Raw genomic sequence first — 22,129 nt, forward strand, 5'->3', positions numbered from 1 at the left:
AGATGAAAAAAGCACACGAGATAGTCTGGTAGCTTCATGGGTCAATAAGGACCTGTATGGTCAGGGCCTGTAGGATGGCTGCTGTCTTTCTGTGTGAGCATTGCTTGCCCCACTCCACACTGCCTTATCCTTGCTTTACATGCGTGATTGCCTCCCTTTCTTAAGCTAAAAGTTTAAACAGTAACTACATGCATGATCAGCCCAACCCTCGTTAATGACTGTTCTAGTCCTCGGACCAGAATGGCTCTGGTTTCTTTAAGAGTATGTGTTAGGACAACATGTATCTCAGATCACCATTATTTCTTCCTTTCTCTATTCAACGTGATATTGATTAAAGGAATTGTTTATAAGCCTTTACCTGTTGCTCTATCCACTTCACCGACAAGATTTAGACCAAGCAGGACTACGTTCTGAAGGTCAGTAAAGTCGCTGATAAAGGGAGCTCTGTCCCCATCCACGAGCACTCGTGGTGGCAGGGCCTTCTGGAACGCAGATACTGTACTAAAGATCGTGGGAAAGTTGGCAGCAGCTATGTAGTCCACAAACACGCTCCAATCTTTCCCAAAACCCGCTTCTGGTTTAGAATAATATTCAAACCTAAAAGACAAGCAGAAACATGTACGGTTATCATTTGTCACTCAGAATGGCACCCTTGTCATTTTCTTAAAAAGATCACCTTTGTCAACAAACTAAGAATGTAATTTTTAGTTTTAGAATGTGATGGCTTGAGTGCCTGCCTTGGATGATATAGATAACTAATCCCCAATGATTAAATATAATATTTAATAAGAAAACTGATATTAGGAAATAAAAATGTATAGATAAATTTGCCGTATTAAGTAGAGGTAACTTGGGATCCATGCTTACCTGTCTTCAAAAATTTTGTAGCCATCATTCAAGGTTGAGACGTGTGCCTCCCACATGTACTTCAACAAGTCCTCAAAGCTACTAGAAGGTGACTGCAAATGCTACAGTAGAGGGAAGAAATGCATTCATGTTTGCGCAACCAGAACAATTCTCTCTACAATTTCACTTTGTCCACATTTCCAATTTAGCAATAGTCTACATCATAGGAGAATTTTGTTTCTATGGATTAATTTGCACAAGTCGTTAGTGACAAGCAATCTGTAAAGACTAAAATAATGATTAAGAGCAGATTAGGAGTAATACTGCGTGTATCTATAAGAGACAAACTGCACTTTTCCCCCCAAAGTCAGTATCTTTTTAAATTTATTTTTTTTATTGAAGCATAATTGCCTTACAGAATTTTGTTGTTTTCTGTCAAACCCCAAGAGAACTTTATTTTTTGTTTATCAGCTGTTTTTCTGCTGCCATAGTTGAAATTACCACAAAAGTTTAAGAAAAGGTGGAAATTACAAGAATATATAACTTAATCAAATCTTTAAAAATGAACTAATAGTCTATAGAACTAGTAAATATGTCTTTTTGCATTGATTTTGGTCCATGATTATGCTTAACCAATGTATTTTAGTTTGGTCATTGAATATGTGGTTTTGATTGCCACATAATAGTTTAGATATACCTATTTGTGACCACTTATCAAATCGTTTGAAAGAAGTAAACTAACTATTCTAAATCCAGCCCCATAATCATATTTCTCCCAAGTGTTATTGCTCACTTGATCTGAAGGTTCAATTTACCAGAATAATCTTTTCATTCAGTGTGTGCACTCACATTTATGTATGGCTTATTTAGAGTGAGGTGAGTGGATAGAGTTGCTATTAATGCTGTGTTGGTTCAGAGCATGTAAATGACATGTACTGCCTTGATGTCACAGACTGAAAATGAAAGAAAGTGAAAATGGTAGTCGCTCAGTCATGTCCAACTCTCTGCAACGCCATAGACTATAGCCTGCCAGGCTCCTCTGTCCATGGGATTCTCCAGGCAAGAATACTTGAGTGGGTAGTCATTCCCTTCTCCAGGGGATCCTCCTGACCCAGGGACAGAACCCACGTCTCCTGCATCACAGGCCGATTCTTTACTGTGAGCCACAAGGGAAGCCTGTAAAGTAATGAGATTAATATAACTTGCATAAAAACTTGTATTTTTATACCATATAATACACACAAAAACCTAAACAAAACATTACACATATATGTGGAATCTAGAAAAATGGTACTGATGAACCTATTTACAGGGCAGGAATAGAGGTCCAGATGTAGAGAATGGACTTGTGGACACAGCAGGAGATGGAGAAAGGGGGACACATTGAGAGAACAGCATTGACGTTATTCACTATCAGGTGTAAAAATACATAGTTAATGGGAAACTGCTATATAGCACAAGGAGCTCAGTTCAGTGCTCTGCGATGATCTAGAAGAGTGGAAAGGGGTGGGGGAGGCTCAGGAGGAGGAGGACATATGCATAGCATGTGCATGTGCATAAGTGCTCAGTCGTGTCCTACTCTTTCTGATGCCATGGACTGTAGCCCACCAGGCTATGATAGAGGCTCCTTTGTTCATTGAATTCCCCAGGCAATAATACTGGAGTGGGTTGCCATTTCCTCCTCCAGGGAATCTCTCCAACCGAGGGGTTGAACCCATGTCTCCTGTGTCTCCTGCATTGCAGGCAGATTCTGTACTCTCTGAGCCACCAGGGAAGCCCCTGTGTGTATGTGTGTGTGTGTGTATGTGTGTATGTATGTGTGTGTGTGTATCTTTGTGTATGTGTGTGTATGTGTGTGTGTTTGTATGTGTGTGTATGTGCGTGTGTGTGTTTGTATCTGTGTGTGTATGCGTGTATGTGTGTGTATGTGTGTGTGTTTATGTATGTGTGTGTATGTGTGTGTATGTGTATATGTGTGTGTGTATGTGTGTATGTGTGTGTGTGTATATGTGTGTATGTGTATGTGTGTGTGTATGTGTGTATGTGTTTGTGTGTGTGTGTATGTGTGTGTATGTGTGTGTATGTATGTGTGTGTATGTATGTGTGTGTATGTGTGTGTATGTGTGTGTGTTTGTATGTGTGTGTATGTGCGTGTGTGTTTGTATCTGTGTGTGTATGCGTGTGTGTGTGTGTATGTGTGTGTGTTTATGTGTGTGTGTGTATGTGTGTGTATGTGTATATGTGTGTGTGTATGTGTGTATGTGTGTGTGTGTATATGTGTGTATGTGTGTGTGTGTGTATGTATGTGTGTGTGTATGTGTGTATGTGTTTGTGTGTGTGTGTGTGTGTATGTGTATGTGTGTATGTGTTTGTGTGTGTGTGTGTATGTGTGTGTGTGTGTATGCATATAGCAGATTCACAGTGTTGTACAGCAGAAACTAGCAGAACATTGTAAGGCGATTATATTCCAAAAAAAAGAGAAACTCTCTTACCACCTCCTGAGAGATTAAATAATAAAACTTGAAAAAGGCACCTTGTAAAGAGCATTCCACTTCCTCATCGACGAAGGATAGGACAACCGACAACTAGAAGCACTAAGACAGAACTTTGTCTGGTCCTTGGGTGGCGGCACAAGCAGCACTTGGTCTGATGATATCCCCATTATGCCAGCATCCACCGCAGCGAGGAAGGGCAGTGCACACAGAAAGTAATTCAAATCTGTAAGAGAAGATACCTATCATTACCACAAGCGCCAACAAATATGATACAGGATATTTTTAAGTAATCTGTAAGCCGCACAATTGCATTCATCTCACATGTTAGTAATGCTTAAAGTTCTCCAAGCCAGGCTTCAGCAATATGTGAACTGTGAACTTCCAGATGTTCAAGCTTGTTTTAGAAAAGGCAGAGGAACCAGAGATCAAATTGCCAATGTCTGCTGGATCATCGAAAAAGCGAGAGAGTTCCAGAAGAACATCTATTTCTGTTTTATTGACTATGCCAAAGCCTTGACTGTGTGGATCACAATAAACTGGAAAATTCTGAAAGAGATGGGAATACGAGACCATCTGACCTGTCTCTTGAGAAACCGGTATGCAGGCCAGGAAGCAACAGTTAGAACTGGACATGGAACAACAGACTGGTTCCAAACAGGAAAAGGAGTACGTCAAAGCTCTATATTGTCACCCTGCTTATTTAACTTATATGCGGAGTACATCATGAGAAACGTTGGGCTGGAAGAAGCACAAGTTGGAATCAAGATTGCCGGGAGAAATATCAATAACCTCAGATATGCAGATGACACCACAGTTATGGCAGAGACTGAAGAGGAACTAAAGAGCCTCTTGATGAAAGTGAAGGAGGAGAGTGAAAAAGTTGGCTTAAAGCTCAACATTCAGATAACTAAGATCATGGCATCTGGTCCCATCACTTCATGGCAAATAGATGGGAAAACAGTGGAAACAGTGTCAGACTTTATTTTATGGGGCTCAAAACCACTGCAGATGGTGACTGCAGCCATGAAATTATGACACTTACTCCTTGGAAGGAAAGTTATGACCAACCTGGATAGCATATTTAAAAGCAGAGACATTACTTTGCCAACAAAGGTCTGTCTAGTCACGGCTATGGTTTTTCCAGTGGTCATGTATGGATGTGAGAGTTGGACTGTGAAGAAAGCTGAGCACCAAAGAATTGATGCTTTTGAACTGTGGTGTTGGAGAAGACTCTTGAGAGTCCCTTGGACTGCAAGGAGATCCAACTAGTCCATCCTAAAGGAGATCAGTCCTGGGTGTTCATTGGAAGGACTGAGGTTGAAGCTGAAACTCCAATACTTTGGCCACCTCATGTGAAGAGTTGACTCATTGGGAGAGACCCTAATGCTGGGAAGGATTGGGGGCAGGAGGAGAAGGGGACGACAGAGGATGAGATGGTTGGATGGCATCACCGACTCGATGGACATGGGTTTGGGTAGCTTCTAGAGTTGGTGATGGACAGGGAGGCCTGACGTGCTGCGATTCATGGGGTCACAAAGAGTCGGACACGACTGAGTAACTGAACTGAACTGAACTGAAGCCATTAAGCAAAAAGTCACAGATACAGAAACATATGAAAAAAAGTCACCACAAAATATTGAAAATCTCTCTAAGGATCATATACATAAGTCTATCTCATTTCTGTTAATAACCCTACAATTAGACATGAATATGGGCTAAAATAGTCGAGTGCTGCTGCTGCCGCCGCTCAGTGGTACCAACTCTCTGGGGCCTTTTGGACTGTAGCCCACCAGGCTCCTCTGTCCATGGGATTTCCCAGGCAGGAATCCTGGAGTGCGTTGCCATTCCCTTCTCCAGAGGATCTTCCCAACCCAGGGATCAAACCCATGTCTCCTGTTGTCTCTTGCACTGCAGGCACACTCTTTACCCACTGAGACATCAGGGAAGCAAATAGTTGTCTACAATATTTTAAAACACAAGAAGTAATTTCAATGAATTTGGTATCATTTATTTTTTCAAAGCATTATGTAAAAATGGAAGAAAGATATCTACTTGTGCGTAGAATGATACACTTCTGAGGTTTTACCATGAAATGTGACTTTTTTCTAGAATTATCTTAATATGCTTATAGTGTTGATATTTTGTATGTTATGTTTAATGTACAACCATGACATTGTGAAGTGCTTGTCTCACATTAAGTCTTTGAAGCAAAAATGTTGGCTCAGTGTTGGCAACAAATCTTTAGATAATTAAATTAACACTGAATTAAGATTTTTAAATTGCTCTCTAAATAGGACCTATACCAGCAAATTTAGACATACTTATATAGTTGACTGTAAAACTTGTACTGATTACCACTGGTGATGCAGAACACTTTTCATCGTAGACATGCATTTTGAATGCAGTCCTCTGCCCCAGGGTAGCAGGCTGATATTCTAAACTATTGGAGTTCATGTGAGAAAAAAGAAGCCTAAATTCTAGATCTGTGGCCATGACAATTTCTGAGTCTTTGAAAAGACTCAATTAGTATCATACAAGAAAAATAAGTAAAGATGTCTATGATGTGTGTCACTCTAATAAAGTGAAAGTAAATGTGACCTTGTTTCTAATTAGTGGGAAATATCTCAAAGAAACTGTGTGTAAATTAATTTCATCACTAACACACAAGATAAAATTAAAGACTTAGAAAATACCTTCTGATTATTTGACTATTAAATATCTGACAGAAGCCTTAGATTACTAATTGATAGAATGATTTGTAATACATTAATCTCTGACATTTTTACAAGTTTCCAAGTTAAATACATTTGGTCTGAGCAAAATGAAAAAAAAAAAATGTATTATTTTCTTGTTCTCTCTTTTTTCATCCTTCCTGGTCCTCGAGACTTCTCTGATTAGTGGGACCTCCCATCTAACACCAGTGCTGGCCATTCAAAAGCCATTGTCTTTTGCAGTTCCTCGTTTCAGTCCCTGGGTAAAATATGTCCTAAAGAATCATTATTGAAATTGTGGCCATTAAATCCTAGAATGTGACATAAAGGTCACGAGATACATGATGAAGTGGATTCATTTTTACGGAGCAATAGTGCTGTTTTTGGTTTGTCTCTGTCCCTAAGATTTTAACTTGGATATTTTCTTTGGGGGAAGGTTATTAACTTATTTCACTAATAAATGAACATACCGGCCCACCAACTGTCCACAGAGATGCACAAACGATCTCCAGATTCATAGCCACAGTCTGTCGTTTGGGTGGGATCAACCAATCTGCCTAGAAGAGAGAGGATGCACAGATGATTTACTATGCACATTTTGAAACTTTTTATAATCATCCCTTGCCTAATGCATTTTGTTTGCAAAGAAACAAACATTTATCTTCTTATGACTTGTGTTTCTCTTCCTATCACTCTTTACCTTCATCTCCCATCTCAGTACCAATTTCTTTTCCTTCATCTAACATCACAACAATATTCCACTTTAGAATTATCTGTTTCAAATATTATTTGCTTTTGTATTTATTCCTTTTCCTGACCTGATTGTTATTAAACAGTGATCGTTAAAGAACTTGCTAACGCTATTCACCTGCATGAATATTAGAAGTGTGAATTTTCCTAATAGTTTCTCAGACTGCAAAGGCACACACACACACACACACTGCACCCAATCACATACACTTGTGCCATGCTATTGTTTTTTACCTTAATTTTCCACACTATTGAAATAAGAGTCAAATTTCTGCTGGTGGACCTAGGCATTGATATTTTTGAAAATTTTGTAGTTGTTTTCAATGTGCAGCCACTCCTGAGAACCAGTTTTTGCTCATACTTTTATTCCCTAGTAGATTTCACTTCTTTTTTCCCCCAGTGAAATTCTGTTCACATTTCAAATTTCAGTTCAGACCCATTTTTTTCTGATTACTCCATCTGACTCCACCGTGTCCCTTTGTTTTGCACTTTAACTTTTAACCAAGAGTTGTTGTTTATTGCTCATTGTTTCATTTCTGATATCTTTTCTGTTTTAATTGTGTTGTAAGGTCTTGGATGGCAAGGAAACTGTCTGAAGTACTCCCACCCCACAACTGCATGCTGGAGACATATAAGCCCATCATTAGGTAAGTTTAGTCAGGCTTGATCGTAATATGTAAGTGTAATGAAAGAATAAGAAAAACATTAATCTGCCAGCCCATTCAGCCTCCATCTACTGCTGGCCCCTAGGCCCCTGAGACTGGCATGCCTCCCATAGTGCTAATGATTTCTGCTAGATCTCCATCTTTCTGACTCTGAGAAAAGCCTGATAAAGAGCTGGTTTGAGTCTCAAGACATCACCTGACAAAGGTGGGTGAACAGCCAACTTCAGTAGCTCCTGCATGTGACTCCTCCCTAGATCTCAGATAAACTATAATCTTCTCCCTATGTTTTTTTCATCAGAACAGTGTCAGGAAACATTTAGCCTCTTTCCGTCTTTCACTTTCGCATTGTCCACTCCAGACCACCAGGTTCTGGTCCAATATAGGACCAACAAGTTGCGCCCAGAAACAGGGACTCTGGTACACATGGCAAGATTTGGACGGAGTGACCCCACAGGGCCTATTGAGGTTGGTAAGTATTAAGACATAGCTCAATCGGCTGGAAAGCCCCCTCGCTTTTCTATTTTACTTTATCACTTATTTAAAGTTCAGGGATTTTCGGTTTCACGTCAGCGAATAGACGCTTGCCTTCAGACAGTGGTTGAATGTAACCCTTGGTTCCCTGATGTAGGTAGTTTTGATTTAGAAATTTGGCATCGGGTCAAAGAGAATGTTGAACGAGCCGTCAGACAGGGAAAAAATATTCCGACAGATTTCTGGCCCCTATGGTCTCTCATTGAAGCCGTGATTCTGCCATTACAAGGTAATTCTAGCCCTCCTGATATTCGGCAACAGGCAGAACACTCATTACATGAATATGAATTAGATGATGATACCTTACGAAAGGCCCAATTAGAACAACATATTTCAGGATTTTCCTACCAACCCTGCCCCGGTTGCTCCAAGCGCTCCTCCCCTGCTGGAGGGCACACATCCCAAAGTCACTCCCTCGATAGAACCTAATGATTCTGACAATGACTTCCTTAAAACACCTTTTAACTGAAAACTGAAAACAGCTTTAATCTACTCCCTTCGTGACAAAGGTTCTCTGAATTGCTGGCTTTGCAATCGCAAGTCTCTGAAGCTGAAGGATTCTCCACCTTTCCTGTTTTAAGAAATGTTGATGCTCAAGGGCAAATAACACCTCAACATGAAGGTATTAACCTTTTCCACATGCAACAAGTGAAAAAGGTCATAACTTTGTATGGCCCACATTCGCCTTTTACTAGAGAGATTCTAAATGCTATGGCGTCTTCTATTGGAACCTTTATTCACTATGATTGGTGAATTTTAATAAAAGCTCTCCTTAAACCAGGAGAGTATCTTCAATGGACACTGTGGTTTCAAGATATAGCCAGAGATCATGCTAACAGAAATGCTCAAGCTGGTGCTCCCCAAAACCAAATTACTTTTGAAATGTTAACTGGCACTGGACAATTCGACACCATAGAAGCTCAAATACGATGCCCTACTTTGTTGCATGATCAATTAAAAACAGAGGCCCTTGAAGCTTGGGATCGAATTACTCCTCAAGGGGAGCCTATAGGTAGCTACACTAAAATATTGCGGGGACCTAATGAAATGTATGCTTATTTCTTAGCTAGATTAGAAACTGCTATTTCCCATACAGTAATTGGAGAAGAAACTAAAAGGCAACTAGAGAAATTCCTTGCTTATGATAATGCAAATCAGGAGTGTCAAAGGGCTATATCCCCAATTCATGAGACAGGGACTATTTTTTATTATTTGAAGGCTTGTCGCAATATAGGATCAGAAACTCAAAAGATGCAAATGCTAGCTGAAACAATCATTGCTGCCTTAAGAAAAGGAAAACAATGGATGCTTTACATGTGGAGATAAGTACCATTTAAAAAGGGACTGCCCTAAGAAAGCTAATTAAAAAAAAAAAAAAACCTCCAAAAATCTGCCCTCGCTGCTGTAGAGAAATGCATTGGGCCAAAGAGTGCAAATCTAAATTTGATATTGAAGGAAAACCTATTCCGGGAAACTCCAAGCAGGAGACCCCCCCAGGTCCCCTTCAACAAAAACCAGGGGCAAATTCCACCTTTTCCCTCAAAGCCTCAACATTTGGCAGTGCTGCTGTTGATATACCAGCCTTAAATGACTTTCTCCTTTACTCTCAAGCAGTCCTCTCTAGAATACCCACCGGACTTTTTGGACCCCTGCCCCCACAAACCTTCGGTCTTTTACTTGGCCGACCTAGTTTGACTTAACAGGCAGGAAGGCCAGGGGTCTCCAAATGGAGAAAATAGGCTGCAAGTGTCAGACATTTTTATCTCTCTTAAGCAGCAGGAGGAAACAAACTAGCGATATTTCTTTTCTTTTTTTTTCTCCTTCTCTATACAAAATTAAAAGGAGGTTTCTCTTAAAATACTGTGTTACCATAATGACACCTGGTTTCACTTGAAGTTAACTATTCTCAAACCCTGAGTTAACCAATGAACTTTTCTTATGGAAACGTTTGTCTTAAACTATGTTAATGAAACTGTATTTTCTTGGAAACCTGCCTTTCTTCAAGATTCATGTCAATCATTTTGTGGCCTGAGACAACTCACCTGGTGCCAAGGTTATCTCAAAATGCATGTTGTAGGTGAGGGGCCTGGTGTTATTCTCTTCAGTTTTGAGATATTTCCTTTCTCTAATTAGCAGACTGCTAGTAGTTATATGGAGAAGGCAATGGCACCCCACTCCAGTACTCTTGCCTGGAAAATCCCATGGACAGAGGAGCCTGGTAGGCTATAGTTCATGGGGTTGCAAAGAGTCGGACATGACTGAGCGACTTTACTTTACTAGTGAAGAAGGAATTCATAGGGCCTGGACTCCATCTCAGGCCTGTCCGTGCTGGCCGTGCTCGGCTGCCTCTCCAGCGGACTCTGAACTCTCTGCTTAGTGCCTGTGGGGATGACAATGGAAGGATAAGACCCCCTCCAGACAGGGGAATCTTGAAGATCACATCCAGGCTACTCATTGCCTAAGAGGAAGCATACCGTACGTAATCACCCCTGTCTCCGGACAGGTCATAAACTTTTTTCTTATCTGTCAGGATGTAATCACAGGCTTATCGATTATTAAGTGGTTGGAATGTAACTGCGGGCTTATTGACTATTGACTGTTTGGACACGTACACATGGGGTAGGTGGTGGGTTTAGACACGTACACATGGGGTAGGTGGTGGGTCTGGACATGTACGCATGGGGTATAAAAGATTTTCACAAATGCTGGACGGGGTCCTTGGCTAAGAGGAGACTCTGCCTTGGGCCCGCCGGCGTAATAAACTGCACTCCACTATCTGCATTGTCCTTCTCAGTGAGTCTGTTTCCCGGAAAGCGTGGCTATAACACTAGTAGTTATATGACACCTGGCTAAAGACTAGCAGGGGGACGCTCTTTCTGCCCCCTTCTGATACCTATGTCAGAAGCTTTCTCTATCTCCTTTATACTTTAATAAAACTTTATTACAAATAAACCTCAATTTGAGAACACATTACAAACTTCTACCAATTTCCAATTAGCTTTTCTAAAATATTTTGGAGAAATTTCATTTCATTATCCTCCTGGTAAGCTGTGGAATTTCTTCAAAAACACTGAATTTATTATTTGTCACATTTCTTTTATATAAATGGGACTAAAAACGCCAAAGCTTCATTCTGGTCTCTTAAAAAATAGAAAGTCTTTTATACTAAATTTCATTCTGCTCAACAAAATGAATTTTATGCTCTTATTCAAGTTATTTGCCTACATTCTTACCCCATTAATATAGTCTCTGATTCTATATATTCAGTTTTTGAATTAAAAAATATAGAAACATCCACCATAAACTCCTAGTTCTATTAAAACAGACAATGGCCCTACCTATATTTCTAGACACTTTAAACAATTTTTATAATCTTTTTCTATTAAACATATTACAAGTATTCCTTATAATCTACAGACATAAGACATAGTTGAACAAACACATCACGCACTAAAGTTACAAATAAAAAAAAAATTAAAGAAGGGGGAATACACAGGTACACTACTGTCTTCCTTATCTAAAGCAGACTTTACTAGATTCCAACATAAGATATTTTCTAAACCTATAACTATTGCTAATACAGCTTTATTTGTTTTAAATTTTTTAAACCTGTCACAGGGAAATATTTTAACAAGAGCATAAAGACATTTCGAGGAGTTGAAGGACACTTCTCTTCCTCTGCCCATTTGGTGTCAAGACGGGTTAACGAAACAATGGAAATCTGGAAAACTAATTTTACAGGGAAAGGGATATGCTTGTATTTCCCCAGATGGATCCAACAAACTTTTTCCTTGGAAAATTCGACCGAAGGGGGCCCCTGACATTCAAAATGGAGACAAAACAACAAGAACCCCAGGAGGAAGAAATTCCAATACTGGCCATGGCGGCTCTAAAGATCTCCAGAAAGTGTCGCCCTCGGGAACATCAACCCTATGATCTCCCCACTTGGGGAGAGATAATCAAGATTTTAAAAATCTGGTTTCTCAACAGGAAATGCCTCAAAGTCCTGAAAACCTTCCTATCACTATGCTGACCTGCGAGACTCCCACTTGAGCTGGATTAACAAATCAGACTTAACTGGGCTTACTTACCCAATCCCCCTTTATTACAGGTCATAAAATAGACGGAGAAAAGACGGATCCTATCAACCAATGACTCCACCCATATGCCCCCTCCCTGGAACCCTCACACCCTGGGGAAGAAGGAAAACTAATTAACATTTCTTTAGGATTTCCATTGTGCCTGGGCCCAGGAAAATTATGCATAAACGTCAGCCGACAAACTTGAGCTTTGGTCCTGCCTCCAAAATAAGACTTTCGGACATTGCTGCCCTTTTTCTGTCTGTGAACCATGTTTACTACTGAAACTTTAGGGAAAGAGTTAGGGAAAGAACAAAAAAAATTATGTAAAAGGTTACTAACACTACGTTGAAACATTACCATGACAAAGGACTTCTTGGCTGGCTTGACAGTGGAATGGCATCCCCCCCTCCTCCTCGAATCGTCCTCGATAAACCAATCGGGCCTGAACAATGAGACATATGGAAACTTGCTGCCAGCACCGAAGGACTTGGGACTTAGACCGGACATTTCACAGGGACCAGTCGTGGTCATAGTAACTATTTCTTTTGCTATAATCAGTCATATCTAATACAGGCCCGTGTCCCACTTCCTTCTGTTGTAGCCATAAGAAATTTACAATTTAATAAGACTATGTTCCGTAACTTTTATTAATTGCCAATTTTGTGTTACTCCTGTTCATTTCAATCATATTACCTACAACTGGAAACAAATCAAATTTCATTTACTTGATAATGCCTCTCTGAATGTACAATTACTGCAAAAGGAAATCTTTAAAACTTTTTCTAAACATCTGCCCTCTTGCACTAATTTGGAAACTTTAGCTGAACAAATTATCTGAGCTAGACCCATGAAGATGGTTTCAAAGTATTACCCACAGCATCAGGTCTGGAACTGTAACTTTGGTGATTGTCTTGATAATTGTATTTGTTGTTTATCGTCGCCTTTCTATAAGGTTGGTTAATACTAACCAAACTCTTTTGGTCAGGACCTTTTTTACAAATATAATAAAATAGGGGGAATTGTCAGGAAGCATTTAACAGGAGGCTTCCTGTGTGCTGTTTTGGATCTGTCAAGAATCCTCTGGTCCTTATTAATTCCTGAATATTCAGGTATTAAGAGGAGAGGCACACCTTTTCCCCTTTCCCCTGGGCTGAGCAATCCAGGCATTTCCTTCCTTAGTTTTTCAATACGGTGATAAGTACCCTCTTCCTTTTTATGAACCATATGGTAAAAGTGATTGTTTATTGCCTTTTGTTTTGTAAGTCTGGAATTTTAATCTTTATCTTTGCTGAGAATAACTACCTTGTAAGACAGTATATATGCCCACATCATGTCGATTAAAAGCACCTTTGCTCCATCAGAGCTTGGGTCTCCGTGTCTTTCTTTCTTTCTCTCTCTCTCTCTCTCTCTCTTTCTGGCTGATTCCCTGGAGTGCAAAAGCCGGCTGTGTAACCCAGGGAATATTAGCCTCTTTCCTTCTTTTGCTTTTTCATTGTCGACTCCGGACCACGAGGTTCCGGTCCAATAAAGGACCAACAGAACAGAACAAATTTCCCTATCGGTAGTATTGTAGTATGGAGTGCAAGAGACACCACTCCCTTTCATAAGACTTTCTGTCAACCAAATATCTTATAATTTATGAACCTTTGGCCCAAACATATCTGCTAACTAAACACTAGAATGTACTTTATTTCTGAAAGGAATTGATCTTTTGCAGAGAAACATCCTCATGAACAAGGTCCCTTTCTTGCCTCTCTCCATCTCCATGTATAGGTAATCATAGTTAGAACTTCAAGAAAGTCAAAGCAATTTGACATCATCTTCTGTTTTTAATGCATGTCTTCTTGACTGTTTTGTTCATCACAGTGCTTAGAATAGAATCTGGCATCTAGTAGGAGTTCAAGTAGAATGCCCAATATGTTGGAAATGAAGTCTTCTTGTGTTTGGCAACTATACTATATGCCTCACTGCAGTTTCAAATCAAAACAGGCAACCCAGAAAGATTTATGGAGGAGAAGAAGTAGAAAACTAATGGTTATGAGGAGAAAAAAAGAAAAGAAAGAAATTGATTTTCAAAAATTGGTTTATACAGAGTTCCATTTCCCAATTACCACATGGTTAGATTGGAAAATCATTCGAGTAAAAACAAATCATTCTTACCTGATGTAAATTGCCAGCCATGCTGCAAAGCTAATCCCCATAAAAAATTTTGTTCATTATCTGGTGCAAATTTTTCAAAATAACTGGCTGTCTTGTTCAGGAGGATTTTATACATGCCCATTCTCTTAGGGTATACCCAGGGATCAATAATGTACTTTCCATTCTCCACACTGTAGTCACTGAACTGACCAGGACTCTCATCCCACAGAGGCGGATATTGACCTGAGAGACCGAAAACTTCTGCTGAAGAAACAAAAATGCAACCAACTAGCACACAGGCCCTGGGAGCAAGGAGAGACAGCATGCTGGAGCTGGGGCTTGAGATTATTGCAGGGCTTTTATTGGAATGTGCAGGAAGAAGTCATGGGTTTTGCTCATGCGAGAGCATATCACCTCTGTTTTTTCCTTGAGATGGTAGGAAAGTCTTACCAAGGAAAATAAGTTGCTTCCTCAAATATACAGAACAACTAATGGACACCAGAAGAGCGGGGGTGGGGGCGGTGGGGGGGGAGGGGGCATTACACTTGCCTGAAGTAAATAATCAGCAATATTACTTATAACAATTTGTAAATACACATGGAAAAATGGGCTTCCCCTGTGGCTCAATGGTAAAGAATTGGCCTGCAGTGCAAGACCCCCCGGAGATGTGGGTTCGATCCCTGGGTTGCAATAGGCCTCTTTCCTGGCATTGTTCCCCTTTTTTACACATGTTTACACAGTTTCTAATCTTACCTTCTCCCAGTGTCCTAAGAACATCAGTTTGTTACCATGCTATTCCACATGTAGAGAGCAGGCCTTTACATAAAAGAACAAACAAGAAATGCACTTTTCTAAAGGAATAGGATAAAAGGGACCAGAAGGAGTTTTGGCTCCCTCCTCCAGTAACACTACTGCCCACAAATGGCTTGCATCATGGAAAAATTTTCTCAAGATTCTCTGTGGTCTTATTGGTAAGAAGTAATATTAAACAATATTATTTCTTGCTGACGTGCATGGCAGGGGAATGGAAAGAGGAACCTGAAAGATGGCTCCCAGGTATTTGGCTTGGCCTGAGATACGTGTGTGTACAGTACCAGAGGTCACAAAAACCCAGTCATGCAGGAAATGTTGAACTCCTTGAGACTCATCCTTGGAATGGCAGCCACCTCGTCCTTTTCTCTTGAACTTGTCTTTGTCCAGCTTCAGTTTCTTTGGCCTTGAGATAACTACAATAACAAAATTCAAGACAACTGATCTTTGTATAAAGGTGGATTCATCCTTTTCTTGTCATTATGTTAGGGGAAGCACACTGATTGAAACCACCCACCCTGCCAGGCACCATAGTAACCATTGCCATGAGTTGTTTTATGACAGGAGAGCCGGGTAAGGAATATGGAAGTAATAAGCCACAACCAACTGGAAGAGTTGGGCAAAGGCCGAAAGGAGGCACTGCGTGTCCGTCCACTTCCCAGAATCCCTCTCGCTAGCATCCATCTTGGCTGAGCGATGCGTGCGCCACCAGGAAAGACTCTGCATTAGAATGACTGGCCAACGACCACCTGGAAACCAATCCCATCACCATAAAGCCCAAGACAGGGGGCCATGCGGCAGAGCAGTTCTCCTGGGTTCCCTGACCCTCCTGCTCTCCACCCGGGTGCCCTTTCCCAATAAAATCTCTTCTTTCTCAGCACATGTGTCTCCTTGGACAATTCATTTCCAAGTGTTAGGCAAGAGCCCAGTTTTGGGCCCTGGAAGGGGTCCCCTTTCCTGCAACAATTATACTGTATATTGTGACATCCCTGATTTAACTTATATGCAGAGTACATCATGCAAAATGCCAGGTTGGATGAAACATAAACTGGAATCAAGTTTGCTGGGAGAAATATCAATAACATCAGATATGCAGCTGACACCACCCTTATGGCAGAAAGTGAAGAAGAACTAAAACGCCTCTTGATGAAAGTGAAAGAGGAGAGTGAAAAAGTTGGCTTAAAACTCAACATTCAGAAAACTAAGGCCATGGCATCCGGTCCCATCTGTTCATGGCAAATAGGTGGGGAAACAACGGAAATAGTGACAGACAATATATCTTCTTGGGCTCCAAAATCATAGCACATGGTGACTACAGCTATGAAATTAAGAGACACTTGCTCATTGAAAGAAAAGTTCTAACCAACTTAGAAAGCATATTTAAAAGCAGAGACATGACTTTGTCAACAAATGTCCAGGGAGTCAAAGCTACGGCTTTTCCAGTAGTTATGTATGGAAAAGAGTTGAACTATGAAGAAAGCTGAGTGCCAAAAAATTGATGCTTTTGAGCTGTGGTGTTGGAGAAGACTCTTGAGAGTCCACTGGACTGCAAGGAGATCCAACCAGCCCATCCTAAAGGAAACCAGTCCTGAGTATTCAATGCCAGGACTGATGCTGAAGCAGAAACTCCAATACTTTGGCCACATGATACGAAGAACTGATTCATTGGAAAAGCCCCTGATGTTGGGAAAGATTGAAGGCAGAGGAGAAGGGGACGACAGAGAACGAGATGGCTGGATGGCACCACCGACTCAATGGACATGAGTTTGAGTAAGCTTCGGGAGTTGGTGATGGACAGGAAAGCCAGGAATGCTGCAGTCCATGGGGTCGCAGAGAGTCCGACACAACTGAGCAACTGAACTGAACTGAATACTTTTATTACTCCTTTCTGATATGTTGCCAGTTCAGGTTGCCAGGTCGTTGAATCGAAATATTTGTGTACAATGATGCTTAGACTGTCCTTTTTTTGCTATCCAAGCAAAAATTATTTCCTAGGGCTTCACATCGTAGTTGATTACAGTCTGTAGTTAGAATGCAACTCTCTCAGAAAAATGGGGTTTTATTGTGGGAGGAGGGCGGATAGAAATTGTATCAAATATTCTCAAGAACAAACCGTTTCCTTCAAAATCCTTGAACCTAGACTCACCTTAATTCTGCTACACTGAATCTTCTTGGAGCTTTTTCCCTGTGTCCTCTGATCCATTTTAAATAATCGACAAATATAATCCTCACTCCCTTCACAGACCTTCCCTCTACTTGCGTCGCTTTATCTTTCCTGGAAGACTTGTTTTCCATGGAGAATGGTCCTGGACATCCTTATTCATTTTCAGTTCATAAACTACAAGGCATACTCACCAAGATGGAAGCTATCCCATTGAATACTCTATTCACAGTTTCCTAAAACATCCTCATTTCTATTTACTTTCAGTTCTATTTCTCCTTTCATTTGGCGATAGCTAGATTCTTAACAATAATTCTTCCCTCCATTTTCATCACTTTATCTTTCCGTGAAGACTTGTTTTCCATGGAGAATAGTCCTAGGCATTCTTATTCACTTACAGTTCATAAACTATAAGGCATACTCAAAAAGATGGAAAATTTGCCACTGAACACGCTCTTCACACTTTCCGAAAACATCATCATTTCTATTTACTTTCACTTCTTTTGGTTATTCTTTTGGTTATTGCCAGATTCTTATCACTTATTCCTCCTTATCTAAATTATCTCTAAAACCTGACCACTGGAAACCATAACTGAAAAGACACATGTACAGCGAAGTTCATTGCAGCACTATTCACATTAGTTAGGACATGGGACAAACCTAGATGTCCATTCATAGATGATTGGATAAAGTAGCCGTGGTACATATATACAACAGACTATTATTCAGCGATAAAATGGAACACATTTGAATAAGAACTAATGAGGTGCACGAAGCTAGAGCCTATTTTACAGAGTGAAGTACCTCAGAAAGAGAGAACAAACAATGTATATCAGTGCACATATGTGGAATCTAGAAAGATGGCACTGATGACCTTATTCTCGGGGCAACAATGGGCTTGTCTGGTGGCTCAGACAGTAAAGAACCTGTCTGCAATGCAGAAGACCTGGGTTCGATCCCTGGGGTTGGGAAGATGCCCTGGAGAAGGGAATGGCAAGCCTCTCCAGTATTCTTGCCTTGGAAACCCCACAGACAGTGAATTCTGGCAGACTACAGTCCATGGGGACACGGTCAGAAGACTGAGCAACTGAGCATATGAGCACATGTTCCCCAGTAACATAGACTCAAGAGGTTCAATCATAAGCACTTCAAGCCCCGTGTTGCTATACGTCAGTGGATCACAACTAGTGATTTGCCAACTGGGGACATTCGGCAAATTCTGGAAGCACATTCGGGGTCACACGTGGAAAAGAGCATGCTCCTGACATCTAGTGGGCAGAGTCCAGACATGCTGCTGTGAATCCCAAAAGACATATGCCAGTCCCCTACTGTAAAAGATTACGAGGCTGGAAATGTCAATTAGTGCTAAGGTTAGAAGCCCTGATCTAGATGAGGAAAAGCAAACAGGTTCACAACTGCAGGCCTTGCTGTTCCCATTCAGAATAACGGAGAAGAGGTTCATCCTGTGGTGCAAACATGCCTACCACCATCCCGAATGTCATCTCAGGAAACATGGCCTAGATTATGCTATCATTTATTTCTTCTAGAGAAAGTTATCATTTGGGTTTGGTGAATAAAATTCTCTGGCTTCCTGGTGTCTCTGATGGTGAAGAGTCCACCTGCAATGCAGGAGACCCGGATTCGATCCCTGGGTTGGAAAGATCCCCTGGAGAAGGGAACAGAAACCCACTCCAGTATTCTTACCTGCAGAATCCCATGAACAGAGGAGCCTGGCAGATTATGGTCCATGGGTCACACAGAGTTGGACACAAATGAGCAACTGAGCAATGCAAGAAGCAAGGTGGACAAGGAAAGGGGATTGGCCCCAGATAGCTGAGGTGCATTTGAAAGCAATGAATTCAGTGAGCCCAGAGGCTTGCATCTTCCCAGACAAAGAATGCTAAATGCCTTTTCCTGATACCTGACCTTTGATGTTCAGACCACCTGCTCCCTTTGTGGCAAACTTGCATATAGCCTGACTTCCCTGCTGGGGAAGCCACTTGGAGCAGTTTTCTCATATCTACTGAGATCTTGTCTCCTGGGCTCAGAGTTCTCAACATTCCCACTAGAGAAAATAAGTCTCTACTTACAAGATGTGACTGCATTTTTCCATCGATAGACCCTTTGCCTTGCATTCTTCCCCTTTCCCCATGTTTACACAGTTTCTGAACTTTCCTTCTCCCAGAGGCCTAAGAACTACAGTTGTTGCCATGCTATTCCCACACGCAATGATTAGGGAGTTTCATAAAGGAACAGAAGAGAAGGGACCAGAAGGAGTTTTGGCTCCCTCCTCCAGTCACACTACAGCCCGCAACCTGTTTGCATCATGGAAGAAATTTTCTCAAGTCTCTCTGTGTTGTCTGTAAGAGATAATATTAAACAATATTTTTTCTTGCTGACGTGCATGGCAGGGGAATGGAAAGAGGAACCTGAAAGATGGCTCCCAGGTATTTGGCTTGGCCTGAGATACGTGTGTGTACCGTACCAAAGGTCACAATCACCCAGTCATGCAGGAAATGTTGAACTCCTTGAGACTCATCCTTGGAATGGCAGCCACCTCGTCCTTTTCTCTTGAACTTGTCTTTGTCCAGCTTCAGTTTCTTTGGCCTTGAGATAACTACAATAACAAAATTCAAGACAACTGATCTTTGTATAAAGGTGGATTCATCCTTTTCTTGTCATTATGTTAGGGGAAGCACACTGATTGAAACCACCCACCCCGGCCAGACACCGTAGTAACCATTCCCATGAATTATTTTATCAGAGGAGAGCCTGGTAAGGAATACGGAAGTAATAAGCCACAACCAACTGGAAGAGTTGGGCAAGGATCCAAAGGAGACACAGCATGGCGTCCACTTCCCAGAATCCCTCTCGCTAGCATCCATCTTGGCTGAGCGATGCGTGCGCCACCAGGAATGACTCTGCATTAGAATGACTGGCCAACGACCACCTGGAAACCAATCCCATCACCGTAAAGCCCGAGACTGGGAGCCACTCGGCAGAGCACTTCTCCTGGCTTCCCTTATCCTGCTGGTCCTCACCCGGGTGCGCTTTCCCAATAAAATCTCTCCTTTGTCAGCACATGTGTCTCCTCGAACAATTCACTTCCAAGTGTTAGGCAAGAGCCCAGTTTTGGGCCCTGGAAGGGGTCCCCTTTCCTGCAACAATTACACTGTATATTGTCACACTGCTTATTTAACTTATCTGCAGAGTACATCATGCAAAATGCCACGTTGGATGAAACATAAGCTGCAATCAAGTTTGCTGGGAGAAATATCAGTAACATCAGATATGCAGCTGACACCACCCTTATGGCAGAAAGTGAAGAAGAACTAAAACGCCTCTTGATGAAAGTGAAAGAGGAGAGTGAAAAAGTTGGCTTAAAATTCAACATTCAGAAAACTAAGATCATGGCATCGGGTCCCATCTGTTCATGGCAAATAGGTGGGAAACAATGGAACCAGTGACAGACAATATATCTTCTTGGGCTCCAAAATTGCTGCAGATGGTGACTACAGCTATGAAGTTAAGAGACGCTTGCTCATTGGAAGAAAAGCTATGACCAACTTAGACAGCATATTAAAAAGCAGAGACATGACTTTGCCAACAAATGTCCATGGAGTCAAAGCTATGGTTTCTCCAGTAGTTATGTACGGAAAGGAGTTGAACTATGAAGAAAGCTGAGTGCCAAAAAATTGATGCTTTTGAACAGTGATGGTGGAGAAGACGTCTGAGAGTCCACTGGACTGCAAGGAGATCCAACCAGCCCATCCTAAAGGAAATCAGTCCCGATATTCATTGGAAGGACTGATGCTGAAGCGGAAACTCCAATACTTTGGCCACCTGATATGAAGAACTGACTCATGGGAAAAGTCCCTGATGTTGGGAAAGATTGAAGGCAGGAGGAGAAGGGGACGACAGAGAACGAGATGGCTGGATGGCATCACCGACTCAGTGGACATGAGTTTGAGTAAGCTTCGGGAGTCGGTGATGGACAGGGAAGCCAGGAATGCTGCAGTCCATGGGGTCGCAGAGAGTCGGACACAACTGAGCAACTGAACTGAACTGAATACTTTTATTACTCCTTTCTGATATGTTGCCAGTTCAGGTTGCCGGGTCGTTGAATCGACTTATTTGTGTACAGTGATGCTTAGACTGTCCTTTCTTTGCTATTCAAGCAAAAATGATTTCCTAGGGCTTTACATCCTTTGTTGATCACAGTCTGCAGCTAGAGACATGCAACTCTGTCAGAAAAATGGGGTCTTGTTGTGGGGGGAGTGTGGACAGAAATTGTATCAAATATTCTCCAGAACAAATCGTTTCCTTCAAAATCCTTGAACCTAGACTCACCTTAATTCTGCTACACTGAATCTCCTTGGAACTTTTTCCATTGTGTCCTCTGATCCATTTTATATAATCGACAAATATAATCCTCACTCCCTTCACAGACCTTCCCTCTACTTGCGTCGCTTTATCTTTCCTGGAAGACTTGTTTTCCATGGAGAATGGTCCTGGACATCCTTATTCATTTACAGTTCATAAACTACAAGGCATACTCACCAAGATGGAAGCTATCCCATTGAATACTCTATTCACAGTTTCCTAAAACATCCTCATTTCTATTTACTTTCAGTTCTATTTCTCCTTTCATTTGGCGATAGCTAGATTCTTAACAATAATTCTTCCCTCCATTTTCATCACTTTATCTTTCCGTGAAGACTTGTTTTCCATGGAGAATAGTCCTAGGCATTCTTATTCACTTACAGTTCATAAACTATAAGGCATACTCAAAAAGATGGAAAATTTGCCACTGAACACGCTCTTCACACTTTCCGAAAACATCATCATTTCTATTTACTTTCACTTCTTTTGGTTATTCTTTTGGTGATTGCCAGATTCTTATCACTTATTCCTCCTTATCTAAATTATCTCTAAAACC

At 41.2% G+C, this 22,129-nt stretch overlaps 1 protein-coding gene across 1 annotated transcript in view; it reads right to left on the reverse strand.

The window, feature by feature from the left end:
• Window positions 1-344: 344 nt before the first annotated feature.
• C28H6orf58 (chromosome 28 C6orf58 homolog) overlaps window positions 345-22,129 on the reverse strand; it is an 85,413-nt gene continuing 63,628 nt past the window's right edge. Inside the window, exons 2-6 of the mRNA XM_043889838.1 lie at window positions 14,241-14,483; window positions 6,523-6,609; window positions 3,380-3,564; window positions 868-968; window positions 345-597 (exon numbers count right to left, since the gene is read on the reverse strand). Coding sequence (XP_043745773.1) covers window positions 345-597; window positions 868-968; window positions 3,380-3,564; window positions 6,523-6,609; window positions 14,241-14,483 — 869 coding nt within the window. The remainder of the gene's footprint in view (window positions 598-867; window positions 969-3,379; window positions 3,565-6,522; window positions 6,610-14,240; window positions 14,484-22,129) is intronic.

The sequence above is a fragment of the Cervus elaphus genome, chromosome 28 (assembly GCF_910594005.1).
Source record: "Cervus elaphus chromosome 28, mCerEla1.1, whole genome shotgun sequence".
Classification (NCBI taxonomy): domain Eukaryota; kingdom Metazoa; phylum Chordata; class Mammalia; order Artiodactyla; family Cervidae; genus Cervus; species Cervus elaphus.